The following is an 18,037-nucleotide window of genomic DNA, read 5'->3' as shown; positions in this document are numbered from 1 at the left end:
TTTTAAATTATGGCAAATAACTTGTTTTGATCATATTTTCGAATTACGATAACTTGAAATATTTATGAAAACACTTAGCATTGGCAGTGTATTAATTTAAGCTATATAATTATATGTTTTGACTAAATGTTCACTTTAAGTGAAGAGAATTGTAAATATATAAATAGTTATAATTAATATTAAGTCTCTAAATGCGTCTAAAATTTCAAACAGTTAGTTCATATATATGTATATATACCTGACAAAAAATTTAAGGAATAAATAATTCGTATTTTATATAAATTCCCATAATGAATTCTTTAATTGTATTTAGGTACTATCAATCCTTTCAACATATCAAAACTGTTACCATCGGGTTGAACAGTCTCAATCGTATCATTCGCCAATTTAACTTTTAAGAAACCAACATCATCGATGCCAATAATTTTGGCTTCCTTTTGTTGTTCGTTTTGCAGACAAATAGTAATGCTTTGCTCACTAAAAGTAGGAAGAAAATGTAATTAAAATTGTTACACATTTTTAAGCAATTCAATTACCTATGCAGCCAAAGATCATAATACAAAGAGTAGAAATTTTCAAAATTTCCGTTTTGTACTTCTGCCAATATTCTTTCCATTTCATTAAAAATCATTGCAATAAACTGCTCATATTTCAGTAATGGTAATTTAGCGTTAGGGACTCGCACATTATACTCATTTATTAAGTCGTTAATACACAACGTTGGTTTTGAATTGTTTAAATTAATTCCGCAACCAACATTCACAACTGCCTGGGAGCCCAGTAGCGTGGTATTTACGACAAGTCCACCAATTTTGTTATTTCCATTGGCTATAATATCATTTGGCCATTTTAAAGCAATATCGAGTACCTTGAATAAAAAGTAATACATTATTTACAATATTTAACTAGTCTTAATGTAATTTCTGTACATATGTATGTATATAATAAAATAAGATTATTGGCTGGACGATATCGATACTTTTAAATATGTATGTTGACAAATTCAGAAATATCAATGATCATTAGGGTTAGTCAATACGAATTTTTTATAAATAAAAGAAATAAATAAAAAATGAGATTAAGTTCTTAATTACATAAGACCACATAATTCTAAACGAATTAAAAATCTCTTTAACATAAAAACGACTTTGTGTTGGAGCACTGACCACTCTGGTCAGTGGTTGGAGCAATCAGCGATATATTGGGATAAAAGTTTATCGATATATTAAACCACACAAGAATAACGGCGATACCATCGACGATAGTTACGCAGCTCTACTACTTGGGTGTAGAGAAATTTCGTGCGTGCAGGCGACAACACGGCACCCGTTCTGTCTACCTTCTAAAAACTACTAAACTTATCGCGTTTTCCGCATTTCATAATCTTTCTTAAGGTTTACATTTCGCGGGATTGCTCGTGTGTGATTTCAGTAACAGAAACAAACCAATCAAAGTGAGGGAATGTGCATCAAAGTGGTGCAAACAACAAATGGTTTGTGAGTGTGTCTGAAAAAATCAATCAGTTTGTGGTGCTGCAAGGGGCGGGCGGTTCACAACAAAATGAGCAGCAGCGCCGCCGCCCAGCTGACTGCGCCGCAAGTCAGCAACAACAAAAGCAGCGGCAGCAGTAACAACAATACAACGACGAATGCAAGCGAAAGCAATCTAATCATCATACAGGATATGATTGATCTCTCAGCTAACCATCTGGAGGGCTTGCGGACACAATGTGCTACGAGTGCAACGCTAACGCAACAGGAGATACGGTGTCTAGAATCAAAGCTAGTACGCTACTTCTCCGAGCTGCTCCTAACCAAAGCAAGGTTAAATGAGCGTATACCCGCCAACGGGCTGCTGCCGCATCACCAAGCCACCGGGAACGAATTGCGTCAGTGGTTGCGAGTTGTGGGTCTAAGTCCGGAATCTTTGAATGCATGTCTATCGCGGTACACTACACTGGAGCAAACGTTGCAGCTGAGCGACGAAGAACTAAAACAAATGCTTGCCCACAATCCTAGTAGCCAGCTTGATGAAGAAGTGCGTCGTCTGACTAAAGCGATGCATAATCTCCGGAAATGTATGGAAACACTAGAGAGCAGCGGAGCAGTTGCGCCAAATTCTGATCCGGAGCAATGGCATTGGGACTCATGGGATCGACCCCATCCTCATCACATGCATCGCGGTAGCATTGGCAACATTGGCCTCGGACTGAACACCGCCTCACCTCGCACACATCATCGACAACATCAGCATCACGGGAATAGTAAGCCAAAAGCTAGTAGCAGCTCTGCGTCGAATTCTCGTAGCGAGCAGCAACCACTTACAGGCTCACAGATGACTTTAACATTAACTCCCTCGCCACCCAACTCGCCGTTCACACCCGCCTCCGGCACGGTATCCGCCAGCGGAACTCCTTTGCGCAGCTGTAGTACCGCAGCAGCTGCTGGCACGCCACCTCCCGCCAAGAAGCATCAAACGCTACTAATGCATAACAGCAGCGCTTCCGATGTAGGAATAACGGAGCAACCACCAAGGCCGCCGCGTAACCGCTTGCCCACAGATCCAAGCCCCGACAGCCATAGCTCGGCCAGTAGCTCAGACAATTTTGTAGACTCTAGTAGCATCGGCAGCTCTAATGTGTTGCTAGTGCCGCCCTCGCCAGGTGTGGCACACGTGGGCATGGGTCATACCATTAAACATCGCTTTAGCTATTGGTTCGGCATACGCGCCACCTGCAAACTATGCCAAAAACAGATGTTGAGCCATTGGCTAAAGTGCACTGACTGCAAATATATTTGCCACAAATCCTGCGCCCCGCATGTGCCGCCCTCATGTGGTCTTCCGCCTGAATATATTCACGAATTTCGCCAAACTCAAGTGGGCGGCAGATGGGACCCATCCCAGCACAGCGGCAGTAAAATGTCACCAGTGCCAAAAAAGAATACGCTAGGCAAACCGCAATTGCAGCAGCCGCAGCTACAGCATGGAGACAGCAGCTCACCAAGCTCAAGCTGCACCAGTTCCACGCCCAGCAGTCCAGCACTATTCCAGCAGCAGCAGCAGCAACAACAGCAACTAGGCACGCCCAGTGCCTGCCAGCAGAAGCCTGCACCTGCTGGTGGAACAGCGGGTGGACAACAGGGTCAGCAGAGTCAATTCAATTTCCCGAACGTGACTATCACTAGCATCAATGCCTGCAATAGCAATGCGAGTGCAGCCCAAACGCTGATATCCAATGACTCGCAACCCCACATGAGCACAGGAGAGCCCCTAACCAACGGAAACAACAACAGCAGCTCCACAAATAGCAGTAACACCACCAGCACTAATAACAACAGCAGCAGCAGCTCCAATGGTCTGATCCACTCCCTGACTGGCAGTCAAGCCTCAACCCATTCGGCTGCTTCGCAAGCGTCGAATTTGAGCAGTGGAAGCACGGCCACCTATACGGCCAGCCTGGTGAACAGCGACAGCTTCTTTCCCCGCAAACTGAGCAATGCGGGTGTGGACAAGCGCACCCCCTTCACTAGCGAGTACACGGACACCCATAAGTCGAACGATAGTGATAAGACGGTGTCGCTGTCTGGGAGTGCCAGCACCGACTCGGATCGCACGCCTGTGCGCTTGGACTCAACTGAAGATGGGGACTCGGGCCAATGGCGCCAGAACTCTATATCGTTAAAGGAATGGGATATACCCTATGGTGATCTGCACTTGATGGAACGCATTGGGCAAGGACGCTTCGGCACTGTGCATCGAGCCTTGTGGCATGGTGATGTCGCAGTAAAGCTACTCAATGAAGACTATCTACAGGACGAACACATGCTGGAATCATTTCGCAACGAGGTGGCGAATTTCAAGAAGACGCGGCACGAGAACCTGGTACTATTCATGGGAGCCTGCATGAATCCGCCGTATTTGGCCATTGTCACATCATTATGCAAAGGCAACACGCTCTACACTTACATACATCAGCGACGGGAAAAATTCGCAATGAACCGCACGCTGCTGATTGCCCAACAGATTGCGCAGGGAATGGGCTACTTGCATGCTAGGGATATAATACACAAGGATCTGCGCACCAAGAACATCTTCATTGAGAACGGCAAGGTGATCATCACGGACTTTGGCCTCTTCAGCTCCACAAAGCTGCTGTACTGTGATATGGGGCTGGGAGTTCCACAAAATTGGCTGTGCTACTTGGCCCCGGAACTGATACGAGCGCTGCTGCCCAGAAAGCCGGCTGGTGAGTGCTTAGAATTCACGTCCTATTCTGATGTGTACTCTTTTGGGACCGTTTGGTATGAGCTCATTTGCGGCGAGTTCACGTTCAAGGATCAACCGGCAGAGTCAATCATTTGGCAGGTGGGGCGGGGCATGAAGCAATCGCTAGCCAATTTACAATCTGGTCGCGATGTCAAGGACCTGTTGATGCTGTGCTGGACCTACGAGAAGGAGCATAGGCCAGATTTTGCACGCCTACTTTCCCTATTGGAGCATTTGCCAAAGAAGCGTTTGGCGCGCAGTCCCTCGCATCCCGTCAACCTGTCCCGCTCAGCGGAGTCTGTGTTCTAACCAGCCTACTATATACACTTATACATTTCTATACACACACATAAATGTTATGTATGTAAGCAGGCACACGCACACGCGCACACACTGTTTCAAATTAGCACAATTTCACGATATATATATATATTTGATATAGTATATGTATATATATATATATATTTGAATGTTTTTAAATACAGATACCCCCACACATACGCATGTGAAACTCTAACTGTAATTGTCGTGCGTGCGAAATGTCAAATGAAACCTGCTTTCCGATAAAAGGGGGAAGAGAGATTGCAGAGAGCAAAGCTCACTTCCTCAGCCTCTCAAAGACTCGCAAAGAAAAGTTCAAAGTGCATGTGTTATAAAAACGATAATTGTAAATATACATTAAAAGCAAAGCAAAACACAACTGAAACAAACCTTGTACATATATGTATATGAATGCAAACATATACGTATATGTTCATTCAAATTATAGCAATTTACATATATACATTGTAAAATAATTTTAAATTTAATTACAATTACGAATTGCAAACAAATGTTTAATTAAAAGACAATGTTTAAACGTTAAAGAACAACAAGCAAATCAGAATGCGTTAAATAGGCATAGAGAAATTACAAATTACCTACATTAATGAAAAGCAAGCACTGTGGCAAATCGAAATGTAAACATAAATCAGGTGAGCAATTTTAAAATTGTTAATTATGTATAAGCAAAGTTCTATATATATATATGAATGTGTATACATATATAACTATATATTAACTAATATATTAAAAAGCGTGTATTGTAAAATGTATATAGCAAACAAATTTAATGCAAAATATACACAAAAAAATATGTCAAAATAAACTATAAATACAAAACTTAAATTTATTCAAACAAATCAATTAGCTAAAAATAATGCAATATCACAAATTAAATGCATATATTTCCATTTGATTTTAATGTTTGTAAATTTCATAAAGTTTAACCAACTCATTTCAGTTTTGATTGAAATTAAAAAGAACAAGAAAAAAGTGGTGAAAAAACTTTAATTGTTTTTGGACCAATTTCGATTAAAACCGAAAGCAACTAAAAACTTAAAAAATGTACAAAATAATTAAGAGTGCTCAAGTCGGCTATTACCGACTAAGCTAGACTTTAACCCTGAACCCAGAGTGAAACGATTCTTATATAATTTTCTTACCAAATTCATACAAATAAAATAATTCAATTATGTACGAATCTCTTCATACATAACATTACACAATACTCTAAGGCTGAAGACAATGATAAGTCGACATTTTTCAATCCACTATTTACGCAACATTCATAATCAGACTACTCCACTTTTTAGATAAAAATATTGGAAATACATCACATGTAACGCAACTAATATATGAATGAACTTGCTGCCATTGTAGTGGAATAATATAAGATTGTATCTAAACTTCACAATGGAAAACCTTTGGTTTATATATCGACTTGGCCATCCGAAGTTTCTGGAACTGTATGTTGAACCACCGACAAATAGTTTTTCTCTTCAAAAGTCGGTACACAGTTTAGTTTTTCCAGGTTTTTTATACTGTAATTTGTATGTATTTGAGCTTAATTGAGTCTAAGTCAATACTATCTGATGCAATTGCCCAACTTTTTACTTATTTTAGGGGTTTCGGGGTATGAAGACTATAAGGAAGCATTCTTATTTTGTATATATAACTGATAAGTTTACAAGCTTTAAAGATTGTATTGCAAATCTTTTTGAAGCAATTACAACTTAAATGCTTAAAAGAATGTTCAAAATAATGATATCCAATTCTGAAATAATCGCCTTTATCGATGGCTTGAAATAATATACCTCAAAATACAAAAATCTTGTTGTCAAATCCTCATAGTTCAAGATTAATATACTGGCATATATAATCTGTGGATTCAGAGTATTGGAATGTACCTCTAATCGTGTATGTACCACTAGCTTTGCGCATCGGCATTAAAGACACCTCATTGAAGCAATAAATATTCGAATTGATATAAGAATATTCAATAAAGTACGATTCATTGCTAACTCTATCGTCTTTTGTGATACCATCCCTAAGTCCACATCCTCCTCATAAGGCGTCAACTTTTATATTATCTCAGCACTTACCCTATATAGCTTATGACCTCGAAGAGTATTCACCACTGCAGCACCAATCAGATGCTGTACCAACGGCAGGCGTGTGCCCAAAGGCGAATCCATGTCGATGTGCAGCTGTGTAGAAAACATTGCGCATCCCAAAGGACTCAGCCACTAGTTGAGCGGAAAAGAATATATTTTAAGACAAGTTTCATGTTCGCAGATAGATTCGATAAATTACCTGATTACCGCTGCGACCGACCCCCGCTGTCTGCTGAACCGGCAGCACAGCAATGCCATGCACTAGCTCCATGTCGTTGATGACATGCATTGAGCTACTCAAGACTGGCGCATAGATGACCAAGCGTCCAATATGCTCCGTTTTCAGATTCTGCAATTGTAAGTAAAATATTAAAAATATGTATCTATGCAAATGTATTTTGTATACGAGCTAACACCCACATCAAAGTAATCGACTGTGGAGAAATCATCCGGACAGGAATGTATCAGAATGGGTAATACATTTGCGTTTGCGGCCGGCGGCTTGTCATCTTTGCCACAGAACTTAATTGATAATTTGGGCATTATGATGACGTTGTCATTGCTGCTGCAACGTGGACGCAATTTCTCCAGGAGCTCAAACTTGGACTGTAAATAGCAAAATGGTTAACAGCACACAGCTAAACATAGCTATAGGCAACACCTCACCTCATGACGACCCAAGAAATAGGCATGTTTGAAGACAACTGCGGCAGACGCAGCACCTTCAGAGTCGGTACTTCGCACCTGCACCTCCAGGTACTTGCGCAATAGGTCCGCAAAGATTTCGATACGTATGCGTTCGCTTTGCTTTAAGATTGCAAACTTGACTTCATCAAACTCAAACTCGTTGGGATTAGTCTCCAAGTGAACCTGCCAATAATAATCCGTCTTTATCACTGAGAGCTTCTGCGAGCGAACTATTCCGTACAAACCTGAGAAAAGACGGCTTTGCCGCCACTCTGCAAGCTTTTAGCCAACATCAGACTAGGTGTATTCCAAGTCTCCTCAGTGCCCAACACTTTGACTTCCAACTGGTGTGTCTGACCGGTCAAATCCTTCAAATCCATGGACCTTGGACATACTAGAGCTCTAAGCGGCGTTCGTTTCGTATTTTGATTTGTTTTTTTTTTTTTTTTTTTTTTTTGGTTTGTATTTTGTTATATGTTGTTGTTGCGAGTATTATCGTTTCATTTTTATTTTTGGTTAATGGTAAGTAGGATAATAGCAATGGACACATATAGCACATACACACACACACACACGATCACAGAGTAGAAAAGAGAGAAATAGAAAAATCACACGCAAGGAAAAGAATGGGAACACACACAGCAGAATTGAATGAGAAAATTAAAAGAAATTTTACCACAATTAAATAGTCAAAATTAAAACGAAAATATAATTTTAATTATAGTTAAAAGTAGTAGGGGAAAATATATTAGTTACAATTTTTAAAATAAATAAATGGTACAATTAAAATACATAGATTCAAATATATGAATATATGAATATCAACGATTCGGTTGTTAAATAATATACAAAAATAGCGCCAATTTCATCATGAAAGGTTTGAGAAACACAAATAGATTGGAATTAGTAAAAGATCGTAGTTAATTATATTAGTTCAGCTAATTGAGTCACAACATTTAGTTCCAAAAATATACATATATTTAAAAGAATAAATTCTAGCGGTGATTTCACCTTCATATTACGGGCGCCTGCAAGTATGCAGCAATTTGGATTCCAGAATATATGTATAATCGTGTATAACATGCATTCTAATTAAAAATCAAAGCTAACAACAAGCAATCTATATGTACATATATTTATGTCGGCAGTTGCGCGTGATAAAGTTTAATGCGTATGAAATAAATTTCAATTTGGGGAAGTACATTGAAATTTCAATTTAGATCATGAGTGAATATTTAATGTGTGGAAATGTTTTCAGTGTATGCTATTTACTGTATGCAACTCCACTTACGATTTACGTGAATGCGATTGGACCGACGACTCCTCGCTGTCGGTGGAGAAGTTTTTCTTAACCGGAGAAGGTTGGTAGCAAAAAATGTGGTGCATCATCTTTACCCGTTGCCATTTGTCGTAGGAAAACTGAACCAATTCGTGCTCGCGAACCTGGAACAGACAAATAAATTTAAAGTATTGATTTTCTATTAGCGAAATTAAGGGACTTACCTCCGCAGTGCGATAATTGGGTAATATAAAATGTAAGATATCCGAACAGAGACTTAAGACCTTGCCACCGTGCAGAAAGTAGTCGACTAATATCTGGCCAATAGACGGAGCCACAGAGCCGCAGACCACCAGTAGCGCCGTCTGCTCTAGCCAGTGTTTCTGTGCCGCTTGCTGTGGTGTTAGCGCATATATGGTATACACGTCTGGCTCCAGGATTTGACGCAGTGTTACCATTGCCGAATCACGGGCACTGGCGCTGTCCGAGTAGACAAGTACATTTAGCGGTTTACTTTCACCCAGGCTATTTTTATTACGACGCAAAATGGGACGTGGTCGGGTGGCGGATGGAGTTTCGGACGGTGGCGAACTTGGTTTCACAGCCACAAAACTTCTGCTCGGAGTAGATGCCTTTGCGACGGGCGTGCCTGCATTGTCCTCGACTCCTGGGGACTTTGCCATTTCCCTGGTGTTGGTTGATGAATTGTCAGTCTTCGTCGTGGCAGTCCCTTTTTCGAAATCACTAGGCTTGCTTAGAAGATGTTCAACTGGAGTCGGCTGCTTCAGCTGGGTTGGCTTGGCAGGAGACGGTGTCTTGGTGGTGGGCTCTACTATAGCCACTGCCTTAAGGCTGGCTTGGGCTGCCACGGGCGACTGCTCCTGTCGCTGCTGCAAGGGCTCCTGCTTGGGAGTACTAGGCTTCAATTCATTGCGGTTCTTCTGCTGCTCGAACTCAGTAGCCTGGTGAGCCAATACGCCGAGCGCACGCAGATCCTCCAGATGCTTTTGCCAGCCCTCCGCACTGAGTTCAACCGCCTTGCGTGATTGGCGCTTCAGATGATTAGCCAGCAACTGAAAAGGCTGTGGTTCACCCTCGCGCTGCACAGCTGCAAATGTTGACGGTAATTAATATTAAAATACTTCTTTGTATGTTTAAAATTCAATCAGCTAGTGCGCTTACACTCAATCCTCATTAGTGGCAGCTGATCATTAATGTATAAATTATTTTGTAAAAATGTCATTATCAATAGTTTTGTGAAGTGCTCAATATCCGTCTCGATGAGCACCGCCAGGTGGGAATCTATTTTCCATGCAATTAGCTTACCGTAATTTTCCAGCTGTCGATTTTTTTAGAAGGTTGAATCACGTAAAGCATGAAAAGAGAATTGGTAAGCCACATCTGCATTAACACACATCTATACACTCTAGTGAAAATAGCTCAAATGACGCAATATTTTTATTGAGCATGCACACGCAACACTACTCTCTTGGCAAAAGCAAAGTAATAGGCACTTAGTCCAGCAGGCTTAGAACACTTTTAAGTATTATACAAACTGCGTAGGTAACTGCGCAGAGACTCACCTGCACCGGTACACAGCTTTGTGTGCTGGCTTCCCGCTGCTGCAAGTCAATATTCGCCTCGATCAACAATTGTAGATGTTGCGCCGTGTCCGGGGACAGACTTATTCTGGGTTGAGGTTCGATTTCTGTTGGAGTTACTGTGGGGGTAGCAGTGTCCGCAGCATAGGCGAACGGTAGCAAACTGGGGGCTGATGGAAAGCTAATCCATGGCGTAATTTGCACTGATTGCAGTGGACGCAGGCAGCAACCATGCTGGTTGCCATGCAACCACAGTATATCCGTTACCTTAGCCACGTTCCGATTACAGCACAGCTCTGAGCTGGCTATTGTAGGATCTAATTTAGTAAAGGGCCATATTAAATCGAGATGAAATTAACATTGTATTGCGCTTACCGAATCCGTCGTCTCTGCCAGATTGAAGTGCATAAAACGCTACGCTTGATGACTGCGCTAATTGCTCAGCAATTTTGTTGCAGGCCCTTTGAATACGCCAGGACTGCACCAAAGTGGCGCTCACGTAATAGAGGGTTAACATCTTGGACAAAATGGGGGCAACAGTCACGAAGCTTTAGATTTTAAGTATCACCATGCACTGCTTGACACAGCTACACACTATCTAATATATAGGTCCCCTTGCAATAAAATCAATTTGCGGTTTCGTAATGTAAGCAAATTAGATTTGCTTTTATCACTTCTGGAGCGCACTGTCTTTTACGCGCTTCCTTAGCAACGGTTTGACACAGTTTTCGCATTCTGCTATGCCATGACATTTATTGTTGATTACTGCACACGCAGATTCCAGAGGACGCTTTTATGCTTATCAAAGCGATAGATAAGAATATGTGCCATTCACAGTAACACGTTTTATAATCAGCTGCTTAATTTAACAGAACTTAAGCAAAATATTTCCAATTGGATATTTTAACAATTTAAATCTACAGTTAGTTTGCTATAATATTAGAATTTTCTCTTATTTTTGTTTTTTAATTCTTTTGTTGTATTTATCAGATTAAACAAAAAATTACGTTGTTTAATAAACGTTTTTAAGCATTACATGCTTGTTTAAAAATGTTGCTGATTTTCATTCGTGTTCAAGTCCCGATTTAAATCGATACCTATAAATAAGACAACACATATCGATATGTGATTGCTATCGGTATCCATGTTAATAACATTTTTATACTATGTTAAGTTAACAAGCGAATGAACATCAAAAAGCAACACATAAAAAACACGCGTAAAAAGAACAATCAAGAATATTTTCGAAATTAAACTGATTGGAAAAAACTAGTGCAGAACCTATGTGAACAAAAGTATTACTGTTGTTAAATAAATATTAGTATAATATTATAAATAATCCCGAGTTAATAATGAAGTGAAATAGAAACTTCGCCACAAGCTACCTTAAAAAGTTTGATAATGCAGCTTTACCTGAACTAAAAACATAATAAATAATAAGGATTTTGGAGCAACGGTATGTTATTTGGCTTGAACGAGCTAACTACAACACGGCGACTTTTATTTATCGTGGCTGTACTGCTGATTGTACTATATGCAAAGAACAATATACTGCCCATATTGGGAGTCGCACTGGACAGAGATTAGCTTGTAGATGATATAAGGATGAGTGATAGACGAGTTTCATACTTTTACAATGCCGATGTGGGGAATTTCCACTATGGAGCGGGGCATCCCATGAAGCCGCAACGCTTAGCCGTCACTCACAGCCTGGTCATGAACTACGGCTTGCACAAAAAGATGAAAATCTACAGACCATACAAGTAAGTAATTGTTATTCTATTAATTATTATTGTTAGTTTTTGTATTTTTTACCCGTTACAGAGCTAGTGCACAGGATATGCTGCGGTTTCATAGTGACGAATACATCGCCTACCTCCAGCAGGTGACTCCACAGAATATTCAATGCAATTGTAAGTGAAATGCCTACGATTAGGAATCGCATATCAATATATATTAATATATTTGCAGCCGTCGCCTATACTAAGTATTTGGCTCACTTTAGCGTGGGTGAGGACTGTCCCGTCTTCGATGGACTTTTTGACTTTTGCGCCATGTACACAGGCGCCTCCCTCGAGGGCGCACAGAAACTAAACCACAACCACAGCGACATATGTATCAATTGGTCTGGTGGTCTGCATCATGCCAAGAAATTCGAGGCCTCAGGTTTCTGCTACGTCAACGATATTGTAATTGGCATACTAGAGCTGCTGAAATATAATCCGCGAGTTCTCTACATCGACATTGATGTGCATCATGGCGATGGAGTACAGGAAGCATTCTATTTAACGGATCGCGTGATGACAGCATCCTTTCACAAATATGGCAATTACTTCTTTCCGGGCACTGGGGATATGTATGAGATTGGCGCCGAGTCTGGTCGTTATTACAGCGTTAATGTTCCTCTCAAAGAAGGAATCGATGATCACAGCTATTTTCAAGTGTTCAAACCAATAATTTCAGCGATTATGGAATTCTATCGGCCTACAGCAATTGTGCTGCAATGCGGCGCCGATTCATTGGCTGGAGATCGTCTCGGATGTTTCTCGCTTAGTACTCGTGGCCATGGAGAGTGCGTGAAGTTCGTCAGAACGCTAAATGTGCCCACATTAGTTGTGGGCGGCGGCGGTTACACTTTACGAAACGTTGCACGCTGCTGGACGCACGAAACGTCGCTTCTTGTCGATCAGGAGATCTCTAACGATTTGCCTCCAACGGAGTACTATGATTTCTTTGCGCCAGATTTCACATTACATCCGGATGTAAACTCGCGGCAGGACAACGCAAATTCTAAACAATATATGGAGCTGATCGTAAAGCATGTATATGAAAACCTGAAAATGTGTCAGAACTCGCCAAGTGTGCAAATGGTGCAAACACCGCGAGACGTTGATTTCGAGGAGCTGCGTATGAAAGAGGAAACAGACCCTGATGTCCGCATGTCACAGGCGGATGAGGATAAAATGGTTGAGGCAAAGAATGAGTTTTACGATGGCGAACATGATCAGGACAAACCCGACTCAATGGAAAGTTAATAAAATATTCTAATATTATTTAAGAAAAAAGAAATGAATGAACAGAATGGCCATTGTTGGCTTTAAAATAGACAGACATGTATTTATTATTTATATATATATAAATATATTGCCGACTAAATTCGGTGAATTCAGTTTTACGATGCAACAATTCACACGTATGTTTAATAGTGATTATAAATTAGTTTAAGATAATTAACTGAATACATTCAATTCTTGCGACTTTCCTTAATTTCAGTATCCAGCGCTGATTACATATGATTTATTTATAATCACTATTATTGGAGCTTATCCACTTAAAACATTCACAAATAAGTGCGTTACTGAAACGAACCCTCGATTACCAGCCTGTTGTTGTATTAGCCAATCGTCGCATGCGTCGCGTATTTCTGTCTTGGTCACGTATTTTCTTTTCCATTTCGGCATCAGTTAGCGTCTCTAGGAATGGTGCCCATGCATCCGCATCGCTGGGATTTCGGAACGGTACATCGATGGTGGATAATGGGGCCTCACTAAAGGCATATGTGCGACAATGCCAGGATAATTGACCCCGTATACTATATGCAATAGCTGTAACGAATTCACCACCCAGACCTAATTCTGCACACAGCTTGATGGCGAACTCTTCGGGATTGTTGTTCTTCTCCGACATGTCCCATTCGACCTGATCAACAAGTGATGTGTTTCCCACATGAATGTTTAATTTAACTATAACGCGCTGATCGCAGCTTTCTTCCAGTATAGGCGGGTCGTTAGGGAACGCTTCGATTTGCTGCCGTATGGCCTGTGCAATGGCTGGAACAAATGGCAGGGGATTCAAGTCGAGATCATCGCACAGAACTTCAGCGAACTGTTCAGGTGTTATCATGCTCTCGTTTTTGTTCCATGTGAAAGTATCACGTAGCTTTTGTCCCTCCAATTCCATATCCAAACGTATGGGCACTAAACACTCCTTCTGTGCTGCATTTTCCAGACTCGCTGTCGGATCTGTGTCGTCAAAGCACATAGGAAATGTGCGTACCTTTTTAGTGTGCACCCGATTGCGATTGATTGGCGTTGCCTGAGGCACTGCGTCAAGGTGGCTTGAATTGGGCATGGTTGGAACATATTGTGGCTGCTTCTTAGATTTGCTCTCCCGTGGTACTGGAGTATCCGAGGTATTTACAGAAACTGCACGATATCTAAAAACTCAAAATTATTTAGTTATATACAAGTAAAATTGATATTAGAGAAATTGGACACACTTCTCATCATTGCCGGCCATAATATCATCAACTTCTACAGCTCGGAGCAGAGACACCGAACTGGCCAATATGTGTGAGCTAAGACCGGAATCGGCGAGACGCTTTCTTTCCTCATTGGAAAGAACAATACGTGTCATTCCTGGATACTTTTTATAAAGGATACCACGGAAGTGCCGCATATAGTTGCCCACCTCCGAGCCCACATAATAGTATTCGCCACCCTCTTCCAGTTGGAACGCCACAGGCTTATCACCATATGTCTGCAGCGCCATCTTTTAACTATGTAGTTTACTTATGCTCCGTACTCGATGATTTATTCGAATTATAGATATATTTTATCAATTAATTTATTTCCACAAGTCTCACATATAAAAATTTTCATGCAAACAGCGACATGGCGTCGTTAAGGTGACCAGCTTTTTACAATATTAAGGGCTGCAATTAAAAAATTATCGAAAAATGTTTATCAAAAATAACTTGGGGTGGCAATACTGTTATCCATATGTACCGAAACACTGAGTGAATATTTTTAATATTATAAGTCAACGATGTCCTTATTACGCAGTGTTCTCAGTTTAATAGCGCTTACAAAGCCTATTAATACTGCCGGTACAGGTATGTCATAAATAAGTAACTCAGTTCATACATTAATTACTATTTTCAACAGTTCAAACACGGCGAAACTTCAAACGCTGGGTCTCGCCAACGTTACGTGAGCTTGCGCATCGCGTTAAAAAGCAAGGTCCACAAAAACCAGAGCCGCGCTCTGGATTTGTTGAATGGAACTATCGCTCAGAGCTATTTGCATTTGGCAAGAGATTGAATGAGGAATTTCAGTTGCCGATTCTCCAGACAGCATTCACACAACAAGCCTATGCGAACCAGGAGCAGGAGCGCCAGCGGAAGCTTGGAATTGCAGAGGCTGATTTGCAAATAAGCGACAACGAACAACTAAAAGCTAAAGGCGCACATATAGCTAGGGCTTACGTAGAGGCCTATTTGCAGCATTCACTACCCAAGTTGCCACCAGCCGGACAAAAGGCGATTGCCTCGTACCTGTTAAGCACTGAAACGCTTGCGCATGTATCCATGCATCTAGGCACCAAAGAACTTATCTTTTCCGCTGAGTATCCACCAAGCAGCGAGACGCTTGCCGAAACACTACAGGCTATCATTGGTGCCTTAGCGGATTCAAGTGGTGTGGATCGCGCATTTCTGTTTGTGCGTGATTTTATTTGCACACAACTAAATCAAAAGGATTTGTTGGATATATGGACTCCTGAGCAACCATTGGAGCTGCTAAGCGAAATCTGCAACCAACGGAAATTGGGTGAACCGGAGCCCCGTTTATTGGGTGACTGTGGCAAAAACACACTTCTGGCTGCTTTCCAAATCGGTATTTATGCAGATCGCCAGCTGTTGGGCAAGGGATTTGGTGAGAATGTTCAGACAGCTACAGAGACGGCCGCTATTGATGCATTGCAATCACTCTTTGACATGCATGAGAATCGGCGCCCATTTGACTTTCAAATACAACTGGAGACCAAAAATGTGAGGCTGGGTTAGATTAGGAATTGCTAATAAATTTTTTTATTTGCCCTAAACACATGTACTTCCTGAATGGTCAAATAATATTGAGTTGTAATAATAACCATTGTCTATTAAAATTCATTAATCCACATCGTCGTTTGTGGGTGTACCAACCGGAGGCGTACTCACATCATCTGGCTTAGACTCCAGAGAGAAGGGCGGTATCTTGCAGTCGAAAGCATACCCATCCTCACGTTCTAGACGAAACGTTCCCCACATATGACCGCTCGGCGCCTGCAAGCTTACGTGGCTACTGTATTGAAACGCCGGAAGTCGAGGACTGAGTATGGGCTCTTGGCCAACAACACCGCGTCCACGTACCGTCTCCAGAGTGCCAGAGAGTGAAAAGATGCGCCAATGCCGTTCACGCAGTTGTACACTAAGTTCGCCAAGATTTTCCAGCCGTATGCAATATCTCCACTGAAACAGTAATTTTAATTATGAACAAACTAGTTCTGCTTCATATCGTTCATACTCACCCAATAAACCGAAGATGCTGGCGTTTCGCGGCATCCCATATAAAATGGTATAACTGTTATGCGAACATTTTCAGTTGTCTCTTTGTGTACATCACTCATGTCCAACCACGGGTGATTCTTTTCCTGCCACGCCTTCAGTGTATCCTGGCCCACAAATGGTGGATCAGCATCCGGAGCATAAGATAAAAACTTATCAAACAGTTCGTGTTGCAAAGGATGCTTATCAGTTGAGCTATATGGCATAATGTCATCGTGCGCAACGTAATCTAGCCCAGGAATAGCGTACAAGCTGCGATTCGAGTCCTGATTCCCCAAAAAAGTGACAGCCTCGGTCTGAGCGCGCTAAAACACCGATTCGATATTAATTATTGAATGTCTATGAAAAACACAAGTAGAAATAGAAATGACTCACAATGTAGGGACAGTCCCTAGTATCAATGAGCACCTGATAAAACGTTTGCGTTTTGCCTTTGACCTCCTTGGCATCGACCGAGCTACTCGAGTTGGCGTTAGTAGCTGGTTTTGCGGTACCTATACTTTGGGTACTCTGCGTGTCGGCAGCCGTATTGGTTGTATTCCATGCAGTGGGAGCATCATCACTCTGTGTAGCTCCTACTGTCCCACTGTTATCGCCACTGCCTTCGTTAAATCTAAGTGGTGAAGCCTCTGTAGTGCATGCAGTAGGCGTTGCTGTTGCCGTTGCTGTTGTCGTTGTCGTTGTCGTCGTCGTTGTCGGCTTTCTAGGATTGTGTAAATCACGATCGTATACGCGTGCCGTCCATGGGAAGAGTATCACTCCGCGATACCCAAAGATACGGTGCAAGAACAGTTGACCGGTATCGTACTTGCCTTCTTTTGCCTCCAACAGGCGTCCAACCTCGGCAAGTCTAGCATTGTATATAAGAGAATTTAATTATGCAACGTTTGTTTTTGTTTGCTGGCGTTGTACAGTCTGTTCACTACCCAAACCCCTTAACCACAACACAACAAATATATATTTTCAAAATCAAATAAAAAAATCTCTTACTTGGTTGGACTAACTGCCTGCTTTTTCATATGGCGTTTGAATATAATATCACATCTTTGCAGCAATTGCCAGCGCTTTTCCAACTTGCAGAAGTGAAGCAGTAAACCCATTTGTTGTCAATTGCAATATTTAGTAAGTGCAGCAGCAGCAACAGCAGCCCGTTATTGCCCTGAACGTTTCTTAGACCAGCTTTTATGCAACTCAATAGCGGGAGGATGGCCAGTTATGGTGTTACAACGTATTTGCAGTACATAAAAGATTGAAGTAGGTACATGTGCTAGTTAATTTTATAACTTTCTTAATTTTGTCTAACGAGAAACATTGTTATTATATATTTAGTTTTGTTTTTATTTTTTGACTTATTTTCCAAGTCAGTTCGATATATATATATATA

At 41.3% G+C, this 18,037-nt stretch overlaps 6 protein-coding genes across 9 annotated transcripts; 3 read left to right on the top strand and 3 right to left on the bottom strand.

Moving 5' to 3' along the window:
• Window positions 1-269: 269 nt before the first annotated feature.
• Hcs (holocarboxylase synthetase-like protein) lies at window positions 270-11,359 on the bottom strand. Of its 3 annotated transcripts, none has more exons than XM_089462211.1 (12): window positions 10,644-11,359; window positions 10,251-10,585; window positions 9,850-10,006; window positions 8,892-9,775; window positions 8,680-8,831; window positions 7,634-7,790; window positions 7,368-7,571; window positions 7,122-7,307; window positions 6,901-7,050; window positions 6,690-6,833; window positions 537-868; window positions 270-477 (listed from the first exon to the last, which is right to left on the bottom strand). In XM_089462211.1, exons 1-12 carry the CDS (start codon window positions 10,783-10,785, stop codon window positions 300-302), a joined length of 3,021 nt encoding a protein of 1,006 aa, XP_089318337.1. In that variant the 5' UTR covers window positions 10,786-11,359; the 3' UTR covers window positions 270-299. The 3 variants fall into 3 exon arrangements, with proteins under 3 accessions (XP_089318337.1, XP_089318338.1, XP_089318339.1); XM_089462212.1 differs by having other exon boundaries at window positions 7,634-7,772; XM_089462213.1 differs by having other exon boundaries at window positions 9,994-10,006.
• ksr (kinase suppressor of ras) lies at window positions 1,271-5,263 on the top strand. The gene has a single exon (XM_018017647.2). The coding sequence runs from the start codon at window positions 1,561-1,563 to the stop codon at window positions 4,573-4,575; it is 3,015 nt and encodes a 1,004-aa protein (XP_017873136.2). The 5' UTR covers window positions 1,271-1,560; the 3' UTR covers window positions 4,576-5,263.
• Window positions 11,360-11,445: 86 nt separating the features above from the next.
• Window positions 11,446-13,454, top strand: HDAC3 (histone deacetylase 3). Of its 2 annotated transcripts, XM_089462231.1 has the most exons (4): window positions 11,446-11,724; window positions 11,811-12,031; window positions 12,093-12,181; window positions 12,240-13,454. In XM_089462231.1, the coding sequence occupies exons 2-4, from the start codon at window positions 11,874-11,876 to the stop codon at window positions 13,301-13,303; spliced, it is 1,311 nt and encodes a 436-aa protein (XP_089318357.1). In that variant the 5' UTR covers window positions 11,446-11,724; window positions 11,811-11,873; the 3' UTR covers window positions 13,304-13,454. The 2 variants fall into 2 exon arrangements, with proteins under 2 accessions (XP_089318357.1, XP_017873139.1); XM_018017650.2 differs by having other exon boundaries at window positions 11,446-12,031.
• Snr1 (SWI/SNF related, matrix associated, actin dependent regulator of chromatin, subfamily b, member 1) lies at window positions 13,357-14,966 on the bottom strand. The gene is made up of 2 exons (XM_018017651.2): window positions 14,548-14,966; window positions 13,357-14,484 (listed from the first exon to the last, which is right to left on the bottom strand). The coding sequence occupies exons 1-2, from the start codon at window positions 14,817-14,819 to the stop codon at window positions 13,644-13,646; spliced, it is 1,113 nt and encodes a 370-aa protein (XP_017873140.1). The 5' UTR covers window positions 14,820-14,966; the 3' UTR covers window positions 13,357-13,643.
• Window positions 14,967-15,002: 36 nt separating this feature from the next.
• On the top strand, window positions 15,003-16,198 carry mRpL44 (mitochondrial ribosomal protein L44). The gene is made up of 2 exons (XM_018017652.2): window positions 15,003-15,162; window positions 15,215-16,198. Exons 1-2 carry the CDS (start codon window positions 15,096-15,098, stop codon window positions 16,111-16,113), a joined length of 966 nt encoding a protein of 321 aa, XP_017873141.2. The 5' UTR covers window positions 15,003-15,095; the 3' UTR covers window positions 16,114-16,198.
• On the bottom strand, window positions 16,115-18,030 carry POLDIP2 (DNA polymerase delta interacting protein 2). Its single transcript, XM_089462232.1, has 4 exons — window positions 17,644-18,030; window positions 17,029-17,503; window positions 16,617-16,958; window positions 16,115-16,557 (listed from the first exon to the last, which is right to left on the bottom strand). The coding sequence occupies exons 1-4, from the start codon at window positions 17,751-17,753 to the stop codon at window positions 16,219-16,221; spliced, it is 1,266 nt and encodes a 421-aa protein (XP_089318358.1). The 5' UTR covers window positions 17,754-18,030; the 3' UTR covers window positions 16,115-16,218.
• Window positions 18,031-18,037: the final 7 nt, after the last annotated feature.

This window comes from Drosophila arizonae, chromosome 2 (genome assembly GCF_054131065.1).
Source record: "Drosophila arizonae isolate 15081-1271.41 chromosome 2, UAZ_ARI_1.0, whole genome shotgun sequence".
In the NCBI taxonomy this organism is placed as follows: Eukaryota; Metazoa; Arthropoda; class Insecta; order Diptera; family Drosophilidae; genus Drosophila; species Drosophila arizonae.
Note: the sequence above shows the minus strand (reverse complement) of the source record. Positions and strands in the feature narration are given on the sequence as shown.